This window comes from Grampus griseus (assembly GCF_964374135.1).
Source record: "Grampus griseus genome assembly, chromosome: 2".
Classification (NCBI taxonomy): Eukaryota; Metazoa; Chordata; class Mammalia; order Artiodactyla; family Delphinidae; genus Grampus; species Grampus griseus.
Window position 1 is genome coordinate 77,834,687 of NC_139018.1, and position 13,279 is coordinate 77,847,965.

General features: G+C 41.6%; 1 protein-coding gene across 2 annotated transcripts in view; it reads left to right on the top strand.

Moving 5' to 3' along the window:
- Positions 1–7,193: 7,193 nt before the first annotated feature.
- FMN1 (formin 1) overlaps positions 7,194–13,279 on the top strand; it is a gene marked incomplete at both ends in the record, with an annotated part of 397,602 nt that continues 391,516 nt past the window's right edge. For both annotated transcript variants that reach the window (XM_082646837.1, XM_082646838.1), the window contains one exon: positions 7,194–9,051. In XM_082646837.1, coding sequence (XP_082502963.1) covers positions 7,194–9,051 — 1,858 coding nt within the window. The remainder of the gene's footprint in view (positions 9,052–13,279) is intronic.

Consider the following 13,279-nt stretch of genomic DNA (forward strand, 5'->3'; position numbering starts at 1 on the left):
CATGTCACAAAGGAGCTGAAATTTGAAGGACGAAAGTACATGAGGTATGTTTATACAGATACAGACACTGGCCAGGGTGCTAGACTGATGACTGAATTCTGACAATCTGTCTTTGGTTGAGGGAGGGAGATTTGGGAAGAACCATGGATAGTTATTCCATGCTCCAGAGGCAGTGCTATAATTATTCATTGATGACAGTGGAGGATGTACACAATGAGTTATTTCGATAAAAATAATTTCAAACTGTGGAAGAGAATGGGGAAATAAGTTTGCAAATGTTTGTATTTGTTTGCAGTAATCTGTCTTAAATTTGTTGGTCAAATGATTCTAAAACTCATCCTAGGACCAGAAAACATGACATTTTTTCTTTTCCATAAGTTTCCTCTAAGATGCACCGTGGTTGCCAAATTTGAGCCAGTTGGACTGTCTTTGTGTCACTCGTGTATCAAAACCTGTATTCTTGTGCATCCAAAGGAGAAACTTGTTCTTTTTAACTGACACTACCTTATAATTAAACTACAATTCTCAATTCCTACCTTCCACTGCAGATAATGTTTTTGCTTGAAATTTTTTGTTAAATGATAAGGCCCAGTGAAAGAGATACTAGGAGTACCTTCTTTATTTGTTTATATGATCATTGGAAACTCAGAAATTATGAACACGTGGCATGAACATTTGCATCTGGATTTGGACCCCCAGAACCTGGTAGAATAGTATTTCATCTTGGAAGCAGAGAAACCTCTGTGACATTTAAAAAAATTTTCAAGATTCTAAGAATGGAACACTTTTCTTTTACAATTCATGGGGACTTATTTTTGCCAAGTATCCTGCCACAAACCACATGGCCGATGTTAATATCTATGACCCCAAAGTCACACTTTTCATCTTTTATACCCTATGGTTTGATCCCTAGTTGACATGGTCTTCATCATGGTATGATACCATGGTTGTGACTTTCACTATTTTTTCAGTATTTCTCTGCCAAAGAAAATGTAGCAAAGAAAATTATAGAAGGAAAATGTAACAGGTCTTTAAGAAGGGTTGATGGATAAGGCTGAAGCTAAGACTTTAAGGATATAACTGTGTATGTGACTCCTGTTACTCTCAGGGAAGGGAGGAAGAAAGGCTTGCTAGTATTATGGAAGACCTATGGTTTAATCTAACATGAACTGCTGAACCATGGCCTCAGTTTGACTACACTGAAAGATTTTAGATCTAGGGTTTACAGACTTATAATAAAAACATAATAAGAAATTAAACTATTTAACCTTAATTTCTTTAGATACAAAATATGGGGAATTATCTTACTACCTTTTTCTTTCTCAGCTTCTTTTGAAGTCTCTCTTTCCTCCACTTATTCCTTGAATATCTATACTATATCCTTGAATATCCAGTACTGTACTCTGTAACCTTTGCTTTCCTCAGGCTGCATACTCTTCTTGAGTAACTTCATCCAACTCAGTGACTTTAACTCCGTATTGTTTGCATTCTGATAATCTTTGTCTTTTAATGTTGTGTTTAGACCATCTACATTTAATGTAATTGTTGACATGTTTAGATTTAGGTTTTCCAATTTTTTCCATTTGTTTTTACTTTTGTTTGTTGCCTCTTTTTGTTCCTCTCTTTCATTTCCTTTTTCTCATTTTATTTTTAGTTATTTGAACATTTAATATTATTCTGTTTTAATATACCAGTTGTATTTTTGATTATATCTTTGTATATTTTTTAAAATGTTTTCTCTAGGGATTACAATATACATGCTGAACTCTTTACAGTGTACTTAGAATTAAAATACTATTTTACTTCATACCATGGAGGTCCTGGTAACCACTCTCTTATGTTGTAGTTGTCTTGTATGTTATATGTACATACATTGCAACCCCACTGAACGATATCATATTTTTTTGCTTTCAACTGTCAAACATCTTTTAAAGAACTCAAGAGAAGAACAATATTATATTTACACAGATGTTTACCATTTCTATTACTCTTTCTTCATTCTTGATGTTACAAGTTTCTTTCTGGTAACATTTTTCTTCTGTCTGAAGAGTTTCCTTTAGCAATTCTTTTAGAGCAGGTCTGTCAGCAACTAATTCTCTTACTTCTCCTTCATCTTTATTTCATCTTCATTCTTGAAGAATATTTTCACTGGGTATAAAATTCTGGGTTGACAGGTCTTTTTTTCCTCAGCACTTTAAAAATGTTCCACTTCCTTTTGGCCCTGATGGTTTCTGATGAGAAATCCTCAGTCACTTAAGTCATTTCTCTATAAGCAATGCATCATTTTTCTCTGGTTCTTTCAAGATTTTTTTTTCTTTGTCTTTAGGTTCCAGCAGTTTGAATGTCGGGTCTGGGTATAAACTGATTTGGGTATATTCTGCTTGGGGCTCACTGAGCTTCTTAAATCTGTAGGTTTATGTGTTTCACCAAATTAGGGAAGTTTTCAATGATTATTTTTTCAAATATATTTTCTGTACTAGGCTCTTTCTCTTCTCCTTCTAGGACTCTGGTGAGATAAATGGTAGTCTTTTTTTTTGTAGCATGGGTCCTTGAGACTCTGATTATTCACTTTATCAGTCTTCTCTCTCCCTGTTGTTCAGATTGGGTAATTTCTATTGATCTATGTTCAGGTTCACTGACTCTTTCCTCTACATCTCCATTCTGCTATTGAGCCTATCTAATAAGTTTTTTCATTTCATTACTATATTTTTTAAGTTCTAAAATTTCCATTTGATTCTCTTTTATATCTTCAGTTTCTTTGCTGAGAATTTCTCTCTTTCCACTCATTTCAAGAGTGTTAACTCTTACTTGCTGGAGCACTGCTGTTACAGCTGCTCTAAGTCTTTGTCAGATAATTCAGCATCTGTGTCATCTCAGAGTGGCATCTGTTGATTAATTTTCCCAGGGGAGTTGAGATTATCCTGGTTCTTTGTATTGCTGGGTAGTTTTGGGTTGTATTCTGAACATTTTGAGTACTATAAACTCTGAGTCTCGTTTTCCCTTTTTTCAGGCAGCCAACTTGGTTTAGTTCAGGCTGAAAGTTCTGATGAGCCTCCTGTTTGTTGTGGTTTTAATATCAGTTCCATTTTCAAAGCTTTTGCTGGGTTCTTTGGAGCTGTCACATTCCTGTGCCCCCCAGTTGCCACTGTAGGAGGTCTATCTCTTAGTCCCAAGGTCCATCTGTTAGTTTTTTTTCAAAGTCTTTTGAACACTGCTTAGGATCAGGTCCACACATACACAGCTTGGGGGTGAATTCAGGAGTTGATAAACAACTGACTGGGTCACTTACTAAGCTTCGCGTATTTGGGGGCTCTCTAGGGGTCTTCAGTCCTCTAGCCATAAATCCGAGACTTTATTTATCCACCTCTGCTTCAAACTTCCTGCATCTGTGCTGACATCTGGGGCCAAGGAGGGGCAGGACAAAGAGAGAAAAAAAGGAACAGGGTTTGCCCCACGGTATTGGGACTCCAGTTCCTCTGATCAAAGAGGAACATTCTCATCTCTTAGAGTTTTAGTTGCCAACAGGCTCCTACTTCTGCTGCTGTCACTGGCAGGAGATGTCTTTTTCTACTTCTGATTCTGAACTAGAAGGTTTCCCCTAGAACTTTCTCTGTGTGTGCTGATACTCACTTCCATCTTTCAGGATAATTTGAGTCCAGGCTAGGGGATTACTGGAGAGAAAACGGGCAAATTTAACTGCTTTATTGTTGGGTGACACTTCAAAGTTTGGTCCTTTTTTCCAAGTGGCTTGCTACTGTCTACTTTTCAGAGTACTCAGATAACTGCTCCATGCATTCTGTATAGGTTTTTAAGCTGTATTCAGTGATTGAGACAGGATGGAATGTGTTTACTTTATCTTACTTAGAACTCTTTATGTATTATATGGTTACTCCTAAATGTATAACTCTAGTCTATATCTCCTTCCTAAGCCCTACCGTGTTGCAGCTAGCAGTTTCGTGCACGTGTGCTTGAATGTTAAAATTTAAAATTTCCAAAACGGAATGAATCATCTTCCCTCAAAGGCTTCTTGCCTTTCTTATCTTTGTGAATGGCATCGTATTCCTACCCAATCACCTATCTAAAATCATGGAAATAAACTCTTTTCTACTACACATATCCAATTAATCACTAGGTCCTATCAATTCTATCTACTTGAATTGATTTTCTCTTCTGTATTCACATTACCACTGCCCTGGTTCTGACTATTAACAATTCTTTCTGAAATACTGAAAGGGTCTTTCAGTGACCTATAACCTAGTCTTATCCCCTGTTGGTCTAGTCTCTACATTGCTTCTGGAGTGATCTCTCTATAATACAAATCAAAATAAACAGCATGCCTTGCCTGGGATTCTTCAGTGATTCCCCATGGCTCCTGGGATGTTCAGGCTCCTTAGCCTGTGTTCAGTACAGTCTCTTACCACACTTCTGGTCCCCGGTGCCCTGATCAGAGAAAATTTAGTCCTAAGAGTATGGGGCAAACCCCCGTTTTTTTTTTTTCTCTCTCTCACTTCTGCCCCTCTCTGGTTCCAGACATGGCACCAGAAACAGCATTTTGTATTAAAGTTTATGTGTGGAAGACGCAATACAGTGAAGCGGTTTATTCTTAATAGTAGTTTCATGCCTTGAATTGTGGCTTTATTGCTGTAAAATCCAATCTCATAATTTCCTAAACTTTGGCTTTAGTTTCCCAACCATGACTAACATACCTAATACTAACCATGACATTTTCTCCATGTATATAATCACGACTTACAAAGACAAGGAGAAAAAAGTAGTTAACCCTATAGTAGAGCACGATATGTCTATAATCTTTACAAAAGATATACCCTTCATATGAGTCTCCTCTTTATTTTCTGTATTGGAATTTTCATTGAGTTCTGCTTGACAGGTACAGATGTAATGAATTTCTGGTGCCCTGACCCTAGATTATGTTGTTTAAGGGACAGCCTTAGAGAAAAGCATTTTGTCTGATCAGAGGTGCCGAAACTAACCAATGAGTGGTACGAGTAGCAAGATGTGAGACATATTTGAAGAAACAGTGTGAGTAACACCAAGCTAGCAAAATAAAAGAACTCTTCTATGCAGATTTCTTGGAAAACTAGTTCATCAGTAGAAGGCAGTAGATGAGGAGCCACTTTACCTACAAAGCCATGAAATGAGACAGACCTGGGTTTTTATCCTTGCTTCTTCTAAGCCATACGACCTTAGACCAGATCCTTGATGTCTCTGAATTTCGATCTCTTCATCTGTAAAAGGGAGATGTGTTTATTAAATGAGATAACAAAATAAAAGTGTGCACATGTATATGTTCAATACATTAAAAATTCCCTCTCTTAGGGAATAAGCTTTTAGAGGAAGCAGTCATGTTTTCAGCTGAAATCATGGCATCAACTTCGTGCTGCTGCTTTGGACAGAGTATAAAAAACTTTAACTCTTCCCCTTCTCCCATATCACGCACTTCTCCTAATCCAGGGAAATCGAGAAGATAAGAAAAACTAGAGGAGAATGATGCTTGAAGGCAAAACTAGGCCTCTCTCATTTTTCTGCAACTTAAAATAGCACTTCTGCAGCTTCACGTCAGCTTTTCTGACAATCCCTAAACTGAACTGGTGATGCTTGGCATCGTGAACAGTGGATATTGGCAGCTGTGCAATGGCTTTTATAACTGGTTGTTATAAAACCACCCCCAATAAAAAACCACCTCCAAAGTGAGTTCTTGGATATATTCAGAGAGTGTGTACCAATAAGTATTAGGTATCTACATACATGTGTGTCTTTTAGGAAAGGCAAGGAAGGAGCATTTTAGAAAAGTTTTTAGAGATAGGCTAGTTGAATGAGAACAATCCCACAGAAAATTGTGAAAGAGGCAAGGCCTCTGCTGGCCTCCCATCTCCTCTGTGCTTCCTCTCTTCATGCCCTTCTAACCCTTTCTGTGAGGACCCTGAGTCCTCCTGGAACTTCTGGGTTGACCAGATTCTTGCATGTTTTTCTTTTTACCTTCTATTACTTTTATCTTCATCTGTCTTCGTTAAGAAGTTTCTATTGGAAAGCTTCCTCCTTTCTCTCTTCCTTCACTCAAAATGTTCTTTTATGTAGCTTTTGACTGTTTAGACCCATTTAGGAAAGACCTGAGATATCACTAAAGAAATCAATGGTTAACAAAATGGTTATTGTGTTACCCTTCCCAGGGAATTTCTTTTAAGCTTGGAAATATTGAAGACTGGGCAATGCCTTCATTTAAGAAATGAAGTATCATAATATAGCATTCTAAGCTCATGATTGTGTGGAGGGATGTTAGCCACAGAGACACCCCTGGGATACTTCACATCGTACGAGGGAGCAGACACCTTCACTGCCCATGTGACACTTCAGCCACTTTGATGGCGAAGACACTGGAAATCCATACAGGACCAGCAGTGGCTTACAGATTTTTCCTTTTTCTCTGCCATTCCATTTGTCTTCAGATAGGCAAGAACTAGGAAAAGAAACAAAAAACTTGATTAAGGCTTCTGGGTTACTTCTTTAAATTTTCACTTTTCACTCTTTTGGCAAAATATATGAATTGTGTCCAGAAGAGACTCAAAATTTGTGACCTATTGTCTTCCCCCCTCCCCCACTGCTTTCAGTTAAATAGATAATTAATGTCAAATCTTAGAAGGTACTTCTTGGAGAGTAATGTTTTCTAAGGACCTCAAAGTCCCCTTTCCTCAGGATTTCTGGGAGGTATGTTAGCTCTGTTTTATAGAAGAACCTAAACTGAAGCGTTGAGAAGTCAAGAGACCCTGCTTAGGGTATACATCAAGTTCCCATGTGGGGAGAAGGGACTTTTGTCCTGGGGCTAAAATTAGAGCACTCTCCCATTCTCAGCTGTATCAAAGCTTTGCTAGTCAAGGGTGAGCTGAGAGTGGGGAGGAGGTTGCGATCAGCCTCCTGGCTGTTGCCTTGAGTTGCTTGAGGTCAGCCAGAGAGGAAGGATAAGTCCAGTTATGCTTTGATTTATGTCGCTGTGTGATTCACGCACTCCGTCAGACTAGCTTCTTTCTTCCCCTGTTCCTCTAACAGGCCGTCTCATTGCTGGAGATGACTGTCAGATGCTTTCCCTGCTTAGCCACCATCACATGGCCCACCACCGGAGCCTGGGAAGCCTCACCACAGACCAGCATCTCCGAGGCATGAATAATTAGGTAGGCATAATGGAAGGCACTCACTGCACCCTCCAATTGCGTAAGCCCATTACCGAACTCTGCTACATCAGCTTCTATCTTCCGAGGGGGGAAGTCAGAGGATTTTCGTACAAGGGCACCATAACTCTAGACAGATCCAGTAAAGCGTTTCATAACTGCTACCAAGTCAGGGTGGGGTCCGACATCAACAGCCTCAGCTGGCAGCCGACCGAACATCCAGGCGACATATTTTTCAAGCCAACTCCCACGAAAGACATTCTAACTGAGCTGTACAAACTCACGGCCGAGAGGGAGAGACTGCTGGCCAATCTGCTGAGCTCAGACCACATCCTGGGCATTACGATGGGGAACCAGGAGGGGAAGCTGCCGGAGCTCTCTGTGAGCCTGGCCCCCGAGGACGACTGTTTCCAGTGTGGTGGCCACTGGCTGGGGGAGCCCCCCGTGGGCTCTCTCAATAAGAGGAGCTCCCACGGGAACAAAAAGGCCCGGAGGTTTGGTGGAAGGAGAGAGAGCTTTGAGGGGCTCTCTCAAAACTCCCTGCAGAAGAGGACAAGACGAAAGGGGCATGGGGGCCAGGGATTGCCCCCTCTGATGGGGAAGGACCAGATCTGTTCCAGCAACGCCCTTCCTCTTTCTCAAGCAAGGCCTCATCTTTGGCTCCTAGAGGAGAGAGGCAACTTGCTTCCAAATGGGGCACTTACCTCTTCCCTCCAGAGGAGAGGGAGCTGCACCCCAGAGATCCCCAGGACACTTGATGCTGACTCCGCCTTGGGGAGCTTCAAGAAGGCTTCTGAGGTTGCGGGGCATGGAAGAGGCGGGCTGCCCCCCGAATGCAGCTCCACAGAGCCAGGAGATGCTGGTGCCGGGGGGCCCCAGAGGGGCCCTCGCAGGCTGGCGCATCTGCAAACAGGTTCGACCGAAAGTCACAAGGAGCCCGAGAAACATGCAGAGGCAGAGGGGGGCCGGGCAGAGAAGGCTGCTGAACGGACTTGCAGGAAGAAGCCTATTTCCAAAGTGGTGGCCAAAGTCCAGGATCTGTCTGCTCAGGTGCAACGAGTAGTTAAAACGCATCCTGAGGGTGAGGAAAGGGTTGCCGTTTGCCCAGCAGCCCAAACTGAGTTCATACCCAGCGCAGACTTGCTCACCCTCCCGGAAGCTGAGGCTGGGGCTTGGGGTGTCAGCTGCTGGGGCAAGGAGCAGAGAACGGACAGGTCATGGCAGCCATCCGCTGAGGAGTGTCCCCTAGCCAGCATTGAGGGGGCTGTGAACAAGGTCCTCCTGAAGGTGATAGAGAGCGAGAAATTAGATGAAGCCACCGAGGGGAAACGGCTGGGATTTCCCTTCGGGACGACAGCCACCCATACCCTCCCAGAAACCGGCAGCAAGAGGGGAGCTGGGCTGCTTCTGAGTGGCCACAAAACCTTGTTTCTGGATCTGCCCCGCGGTGTGGACCCTGGAGGTGATGAGAAGAGGCCAGCACCCCCAGCACTGGCAGCTCTCGGCACGGTATTTAATAATTCATCCTTTCCGTCCAGCACGCACAAATGGATGTCACCTGTTCCCTTGCCTCTCTCTCCAAGGCTCCCCAGCCCTCAGCAGCATCACAGGATCCTCCGGCCCCCTTCACTGCCTGCTGAGAGGGAAGCCGCTCTTGATGACTCTCTTGGTAGAAAGAGCCGTGCTTTCTCTGGGTCACCCTCTGCTGACACCTTGGAGCCCCCACTCTCTGCAAAGGTCACGGAGACCAAAGGAGCCAACGCGACCTCCCTCAGAGCGGGCCAACCTCGGTTGGTGCCTGGGGAACCTTTGGAAAAGAGCTTGGGGCCTGGGAGGACCGCAGCTCAGCCCCAGCACCGGTCACCTCCAGGTTAGTCCCGGTTTCAAATGCTTTACATGTGTTCCTGGGCGACCTCACAGTGTCAGTCTGCCCGTGCTATTCAGACACTCGCTAATTAACGATGAATCGAAATTCCTCGGCCTGTTAGTTAATTCACCTTGTAACAGGACAGCCGGGAGTCGTATACAAGAGTGTGGAGATGGTGAGGATGGTGTTGATTTCTGGGGTCAGGGCTGTAGTTGCTTCCAGAAGCAATACTTTGTAAATGTCTTTTTAAATGTTTTGTTTTGGAATGCTCTAAAGCTGCCTCCATGGTTGCTTAATACAGGACTCGCAAAGGAAACAGGACTGGGCAGAGAGAAGTAGTAACTTGTCGCTGCCTTTGATGCTAATTGGCCCCTTGACCTAAATTCTGCTGTTCATGCTGCTGGGGTGCCTCGGATTTGTAAGCAGAAGCATGCTGTGTCTTTGCTCATCTGTCTGTTGTTAGAGGTTTGGGGTTTTTTTTCTTTTAGTAATCACTTTTATAAGCACCCTTATTTTATGACAAAAACTTTTTTTTTTTAATACTAGAAGAGGGATGAATTCCTTCTCACTTGAAGAAACTTGATTCAGATTTTCTTTTTTCTAACAGTATTTTATTTCCCAAACAAACACGAAGTAATGTTTATTCTGAAGTTATGTTTTATGTATGGGTTTCTACTGTTACTGGTATAACATCATGTCTTATGCAAAAGGTACTAAAGAGCCAGTTTGGCTCGTATGTTTCATGTGATTTAAAATTTTATATGAAAATAATTTTGGTGGTTCTATAAGTAGGATCAATAAGACTAAAAAAGTGTATAAAAGTGCCACTCCTGTATTCACTACATTTTCCAGGCCAGTGCGGCCAGATGTTTAGGGTCGTGTATGCCATTGTGTAGATAATGGGTTCTTTTTCAGTGGTCCTTTCACAGCATATGGTCAATGCTTTGTCTAGGCTCGTAATATGATATATAGTCTCTTAAAGTTTAGAGAAAACATCATGTGCAATTTTTAAGATAAAAATATCTGTCTAGGAAAGAGGAATTTCAAAAGCTTCTGTTTATTTTGAACTCTTGCCATTTTATAAATTTCTCTATATCATTGATCCCAGGGTGTGTTTCTTTTAAAATGCGGTAAATGCTCTTCATTTTGTGTTTGTAATGTATTGCTCTTAGTTTGATGAGACTTGCTACTTCCTAATATAACCAAACTGCTTCATCAGGAAAGTCAGAGAATTGTAGATTTTATATCATGTATCATAGAATCCTAGTGATGAAAATCCTTTCTCCCTGTGAATGCTGGAGCCTTCAAAATACTTTGAAAGGAAGCTCTCTGCAACGATTAGATAGAGACTTCTGGAGAGATGGGCATGCAAGAGCCGCCTCAATTCGGAAAGGTCTTTCTAGAAGTCACGCTAAATCCTGCGACTTGGTGTGCCGCTCCTCCAGAAACTGTGCATTAAATAATACACTGAGCTTCAGTAAATCTTTTCTCCCCACCCCCCACCGCCCCGATTTAGAATTATCCTTTTATTTTATTGTCTTTTTTCTATTAAAAAAAAAAACCCAAAACAATATTATAAAAGCTCCATCGTATCTGGCTCAAGGTAGGCACACAGAGGACATTCAGTTTCTCTGATGACTGACCTTAAGCTCACTGAGGGGCACGTTCAACAGATGGTCACCCTTTCCCCGTGACCTCTGCCTACCGTTGCACAGAACCATTCCCTTTACTTTGGCCCTAGCCTTCCATTGGGATCTTCGTAGCACTTTAGGAGCCAGTCATTAGAATCACATGGATTCCTTGGTAGGGAGGCTGCCTGTGCTTCTAATGTTACAAAAGAAGGCATTGGAAGGGGGGAAATAGGAGCAGGAGAAGCCTTTTTTTCTGTCATGGATAAGTTCTCTTCTGCTGGGACCTTCCTCCAGGAACGTCCAAACGTTATCTCTTATCGTCATCCCTCTTTGAAAAGCATGAAGGGAGGGCGTTCTCCAGATAGTATCTTTGATCTGTATCTTGTGTTCCTGTCTCCTGCTTTTCCTTTAATCCCCCTTCTCTGTGGCCACGAGTCCTCATCATATTATGGATCCTTCAGGAACTTTCTGCAGCTGGTGGGTCCACACAGGGAGAATTTTGCTACTTCCAGCTGCCTTTGTCTTTCAATTCATTTCTCCTCCCTCCACATCCCACATCCACTGGCCTCAGACAGTCCCAGACGAAGGGTGGATCACTCATTTACCATCACCCAACAGTAGCCCTTTATCTGAGTCCAATTCCCACCTTTCTCCCACGTTAGCTATTAACCAGGTTGAGTTTATGGTCTATGGACATTTATTTCCTGTGGAAATAGCGTCTAGGTATTTTACTGAAGTGATGTGATTAAAATTATTGAAAGCACTCATTAACTGCTCAAGTAAGAGATTAAGTCTGGCAAAAGTAATCAGATCCATTTCCAGTTGGAAGACTCTTTAGTGTTATGGGCAAGTAGTAATTCCCAGGAAAGAGTAAAATCCTCTTCTCATTCTCACAGTGAAAGCCAACATTGCCATCCACACAGGAAACAGCATGAAGGCTATTGGTGTACCTCCTGTTGGCTTTGTAATTTTCCTAACTCTTTTTTCCAAGGTTTATGCACAGGAATTTCTTGTCTGGTGGTGATGTGATCAAACAGAGAATATGCTAACAATGAATGGTGGCCAGATTTGTCTTCTCATGGCCCTCCTCTCCCCACTTCCCCATCCCCACCCTGACCACCACCTTGGTTTTATGGAAACAGCTGTAGAATGTTCCCAAGCCTTTGTGGAATGTGGTATTTTCTCAAGCCTGAAGGACTCTAGTTGTGCTAACCTGAATAGCAGTGTCCTTGGGTCTGGGATTCCCTTCTGTTTTTTCTGGCCTACTTTTACCTTTGATCTGAAATAGACCCTTTTAATGCCAGAAAAATCCCATGTAACTGGGCTCACCATACTCAGGAAGATCCCCAGTGTTTCAGTGTGTTTCTCAACAATCTCATGATCTTTCCCCTTTGAAGTCACTGAGGTGGTGATGGAGACATATGCCCCAGGCATAGTTCCTCTTGATATCGTGAATCATGTTATCAGTGCTTGTGCCCATCAAAAGATGTAGTTAATGTCAACTGATGAAGGGTTGAAAGGCATATTTGTAACAGATTTTATTATATCTAATGCTGTTGTCAAAGCTTTGATTTGTCTTTGGGCATGTATTATGGGGAGTAGATAGAAAGTCTCCCTATATTAATATTGAGGTTTGATACAATCCCCCCAAAATTTTAAAGAAGCTCCACAACTTTAATGGCTATACCCAGCCATTTAAGATTACTACAGAAAGTATATAGTGCGTAGACAATTATCTGTAATTCATGTTAAGAAAGAAAGATTAAAAATTGCATATACCATAGTGTATCCATATAAAACATATATAGGACTTAAATTGACAGGAAATACATTGGTACACACTTTTGAGAAAGTAAGGGGATTGTCATTGAAACTATATGTAACTTTGACCTAGCAGCCCTATTTTAGGAATTTACGTCACATAAATAGATGCACTAGTAAGAATATATGCATAAGGTTGTTTACTGCAGCATTGTGTATAGTGGTCAAAGCAGCTGGAAAAAAAAAATGGAGTGTCAATCAGTAGAGAAATGGCTACATAAATTAGAGTATATTTAGTCTCCGTAATATTATGAGGCTATTTAAAGTATGGAACTAGATCTCTATCTAGCAAGTTGCAAAATAATGTAGAATAAGCTCTGTTTTTGTAAAGACAAGTTTCACCCCTCTCTATACGTGAGTGTATATGTTTGGTATGGGTTTGAAAGTTTGAATATCATGGAGACAGGTGTAAAGAAAGACAGGCCAGGCTGTTCACATTCTTTATCTAGGGCTAGACAGGGTGAAGGTGGGGAATAAGGTGAAGGGGAAGGATCCAAAAAAAACCAACAAAAAAACCCCCCAAACAAACAAAAAAACAAAATCACTGGGGAAGAGCATTAACTTCTTTCCTTTACATATTTTCACATTGTTTCACTGGTTGTGGTAAATGTGTCACTTTTATGATTTTTAAAGAGTTACTGAACTACATTTTAAAGAAAAAAATAAATACCCCACCTAGAGGGGTTGTGTGTGTGTATGTGTGTTGGGGGGTGTAGGATTATAGCTGAACCACAATTTTCTGTGTCTTCCCCACGTCCTTTAATGAAGCAAGAAGCTCA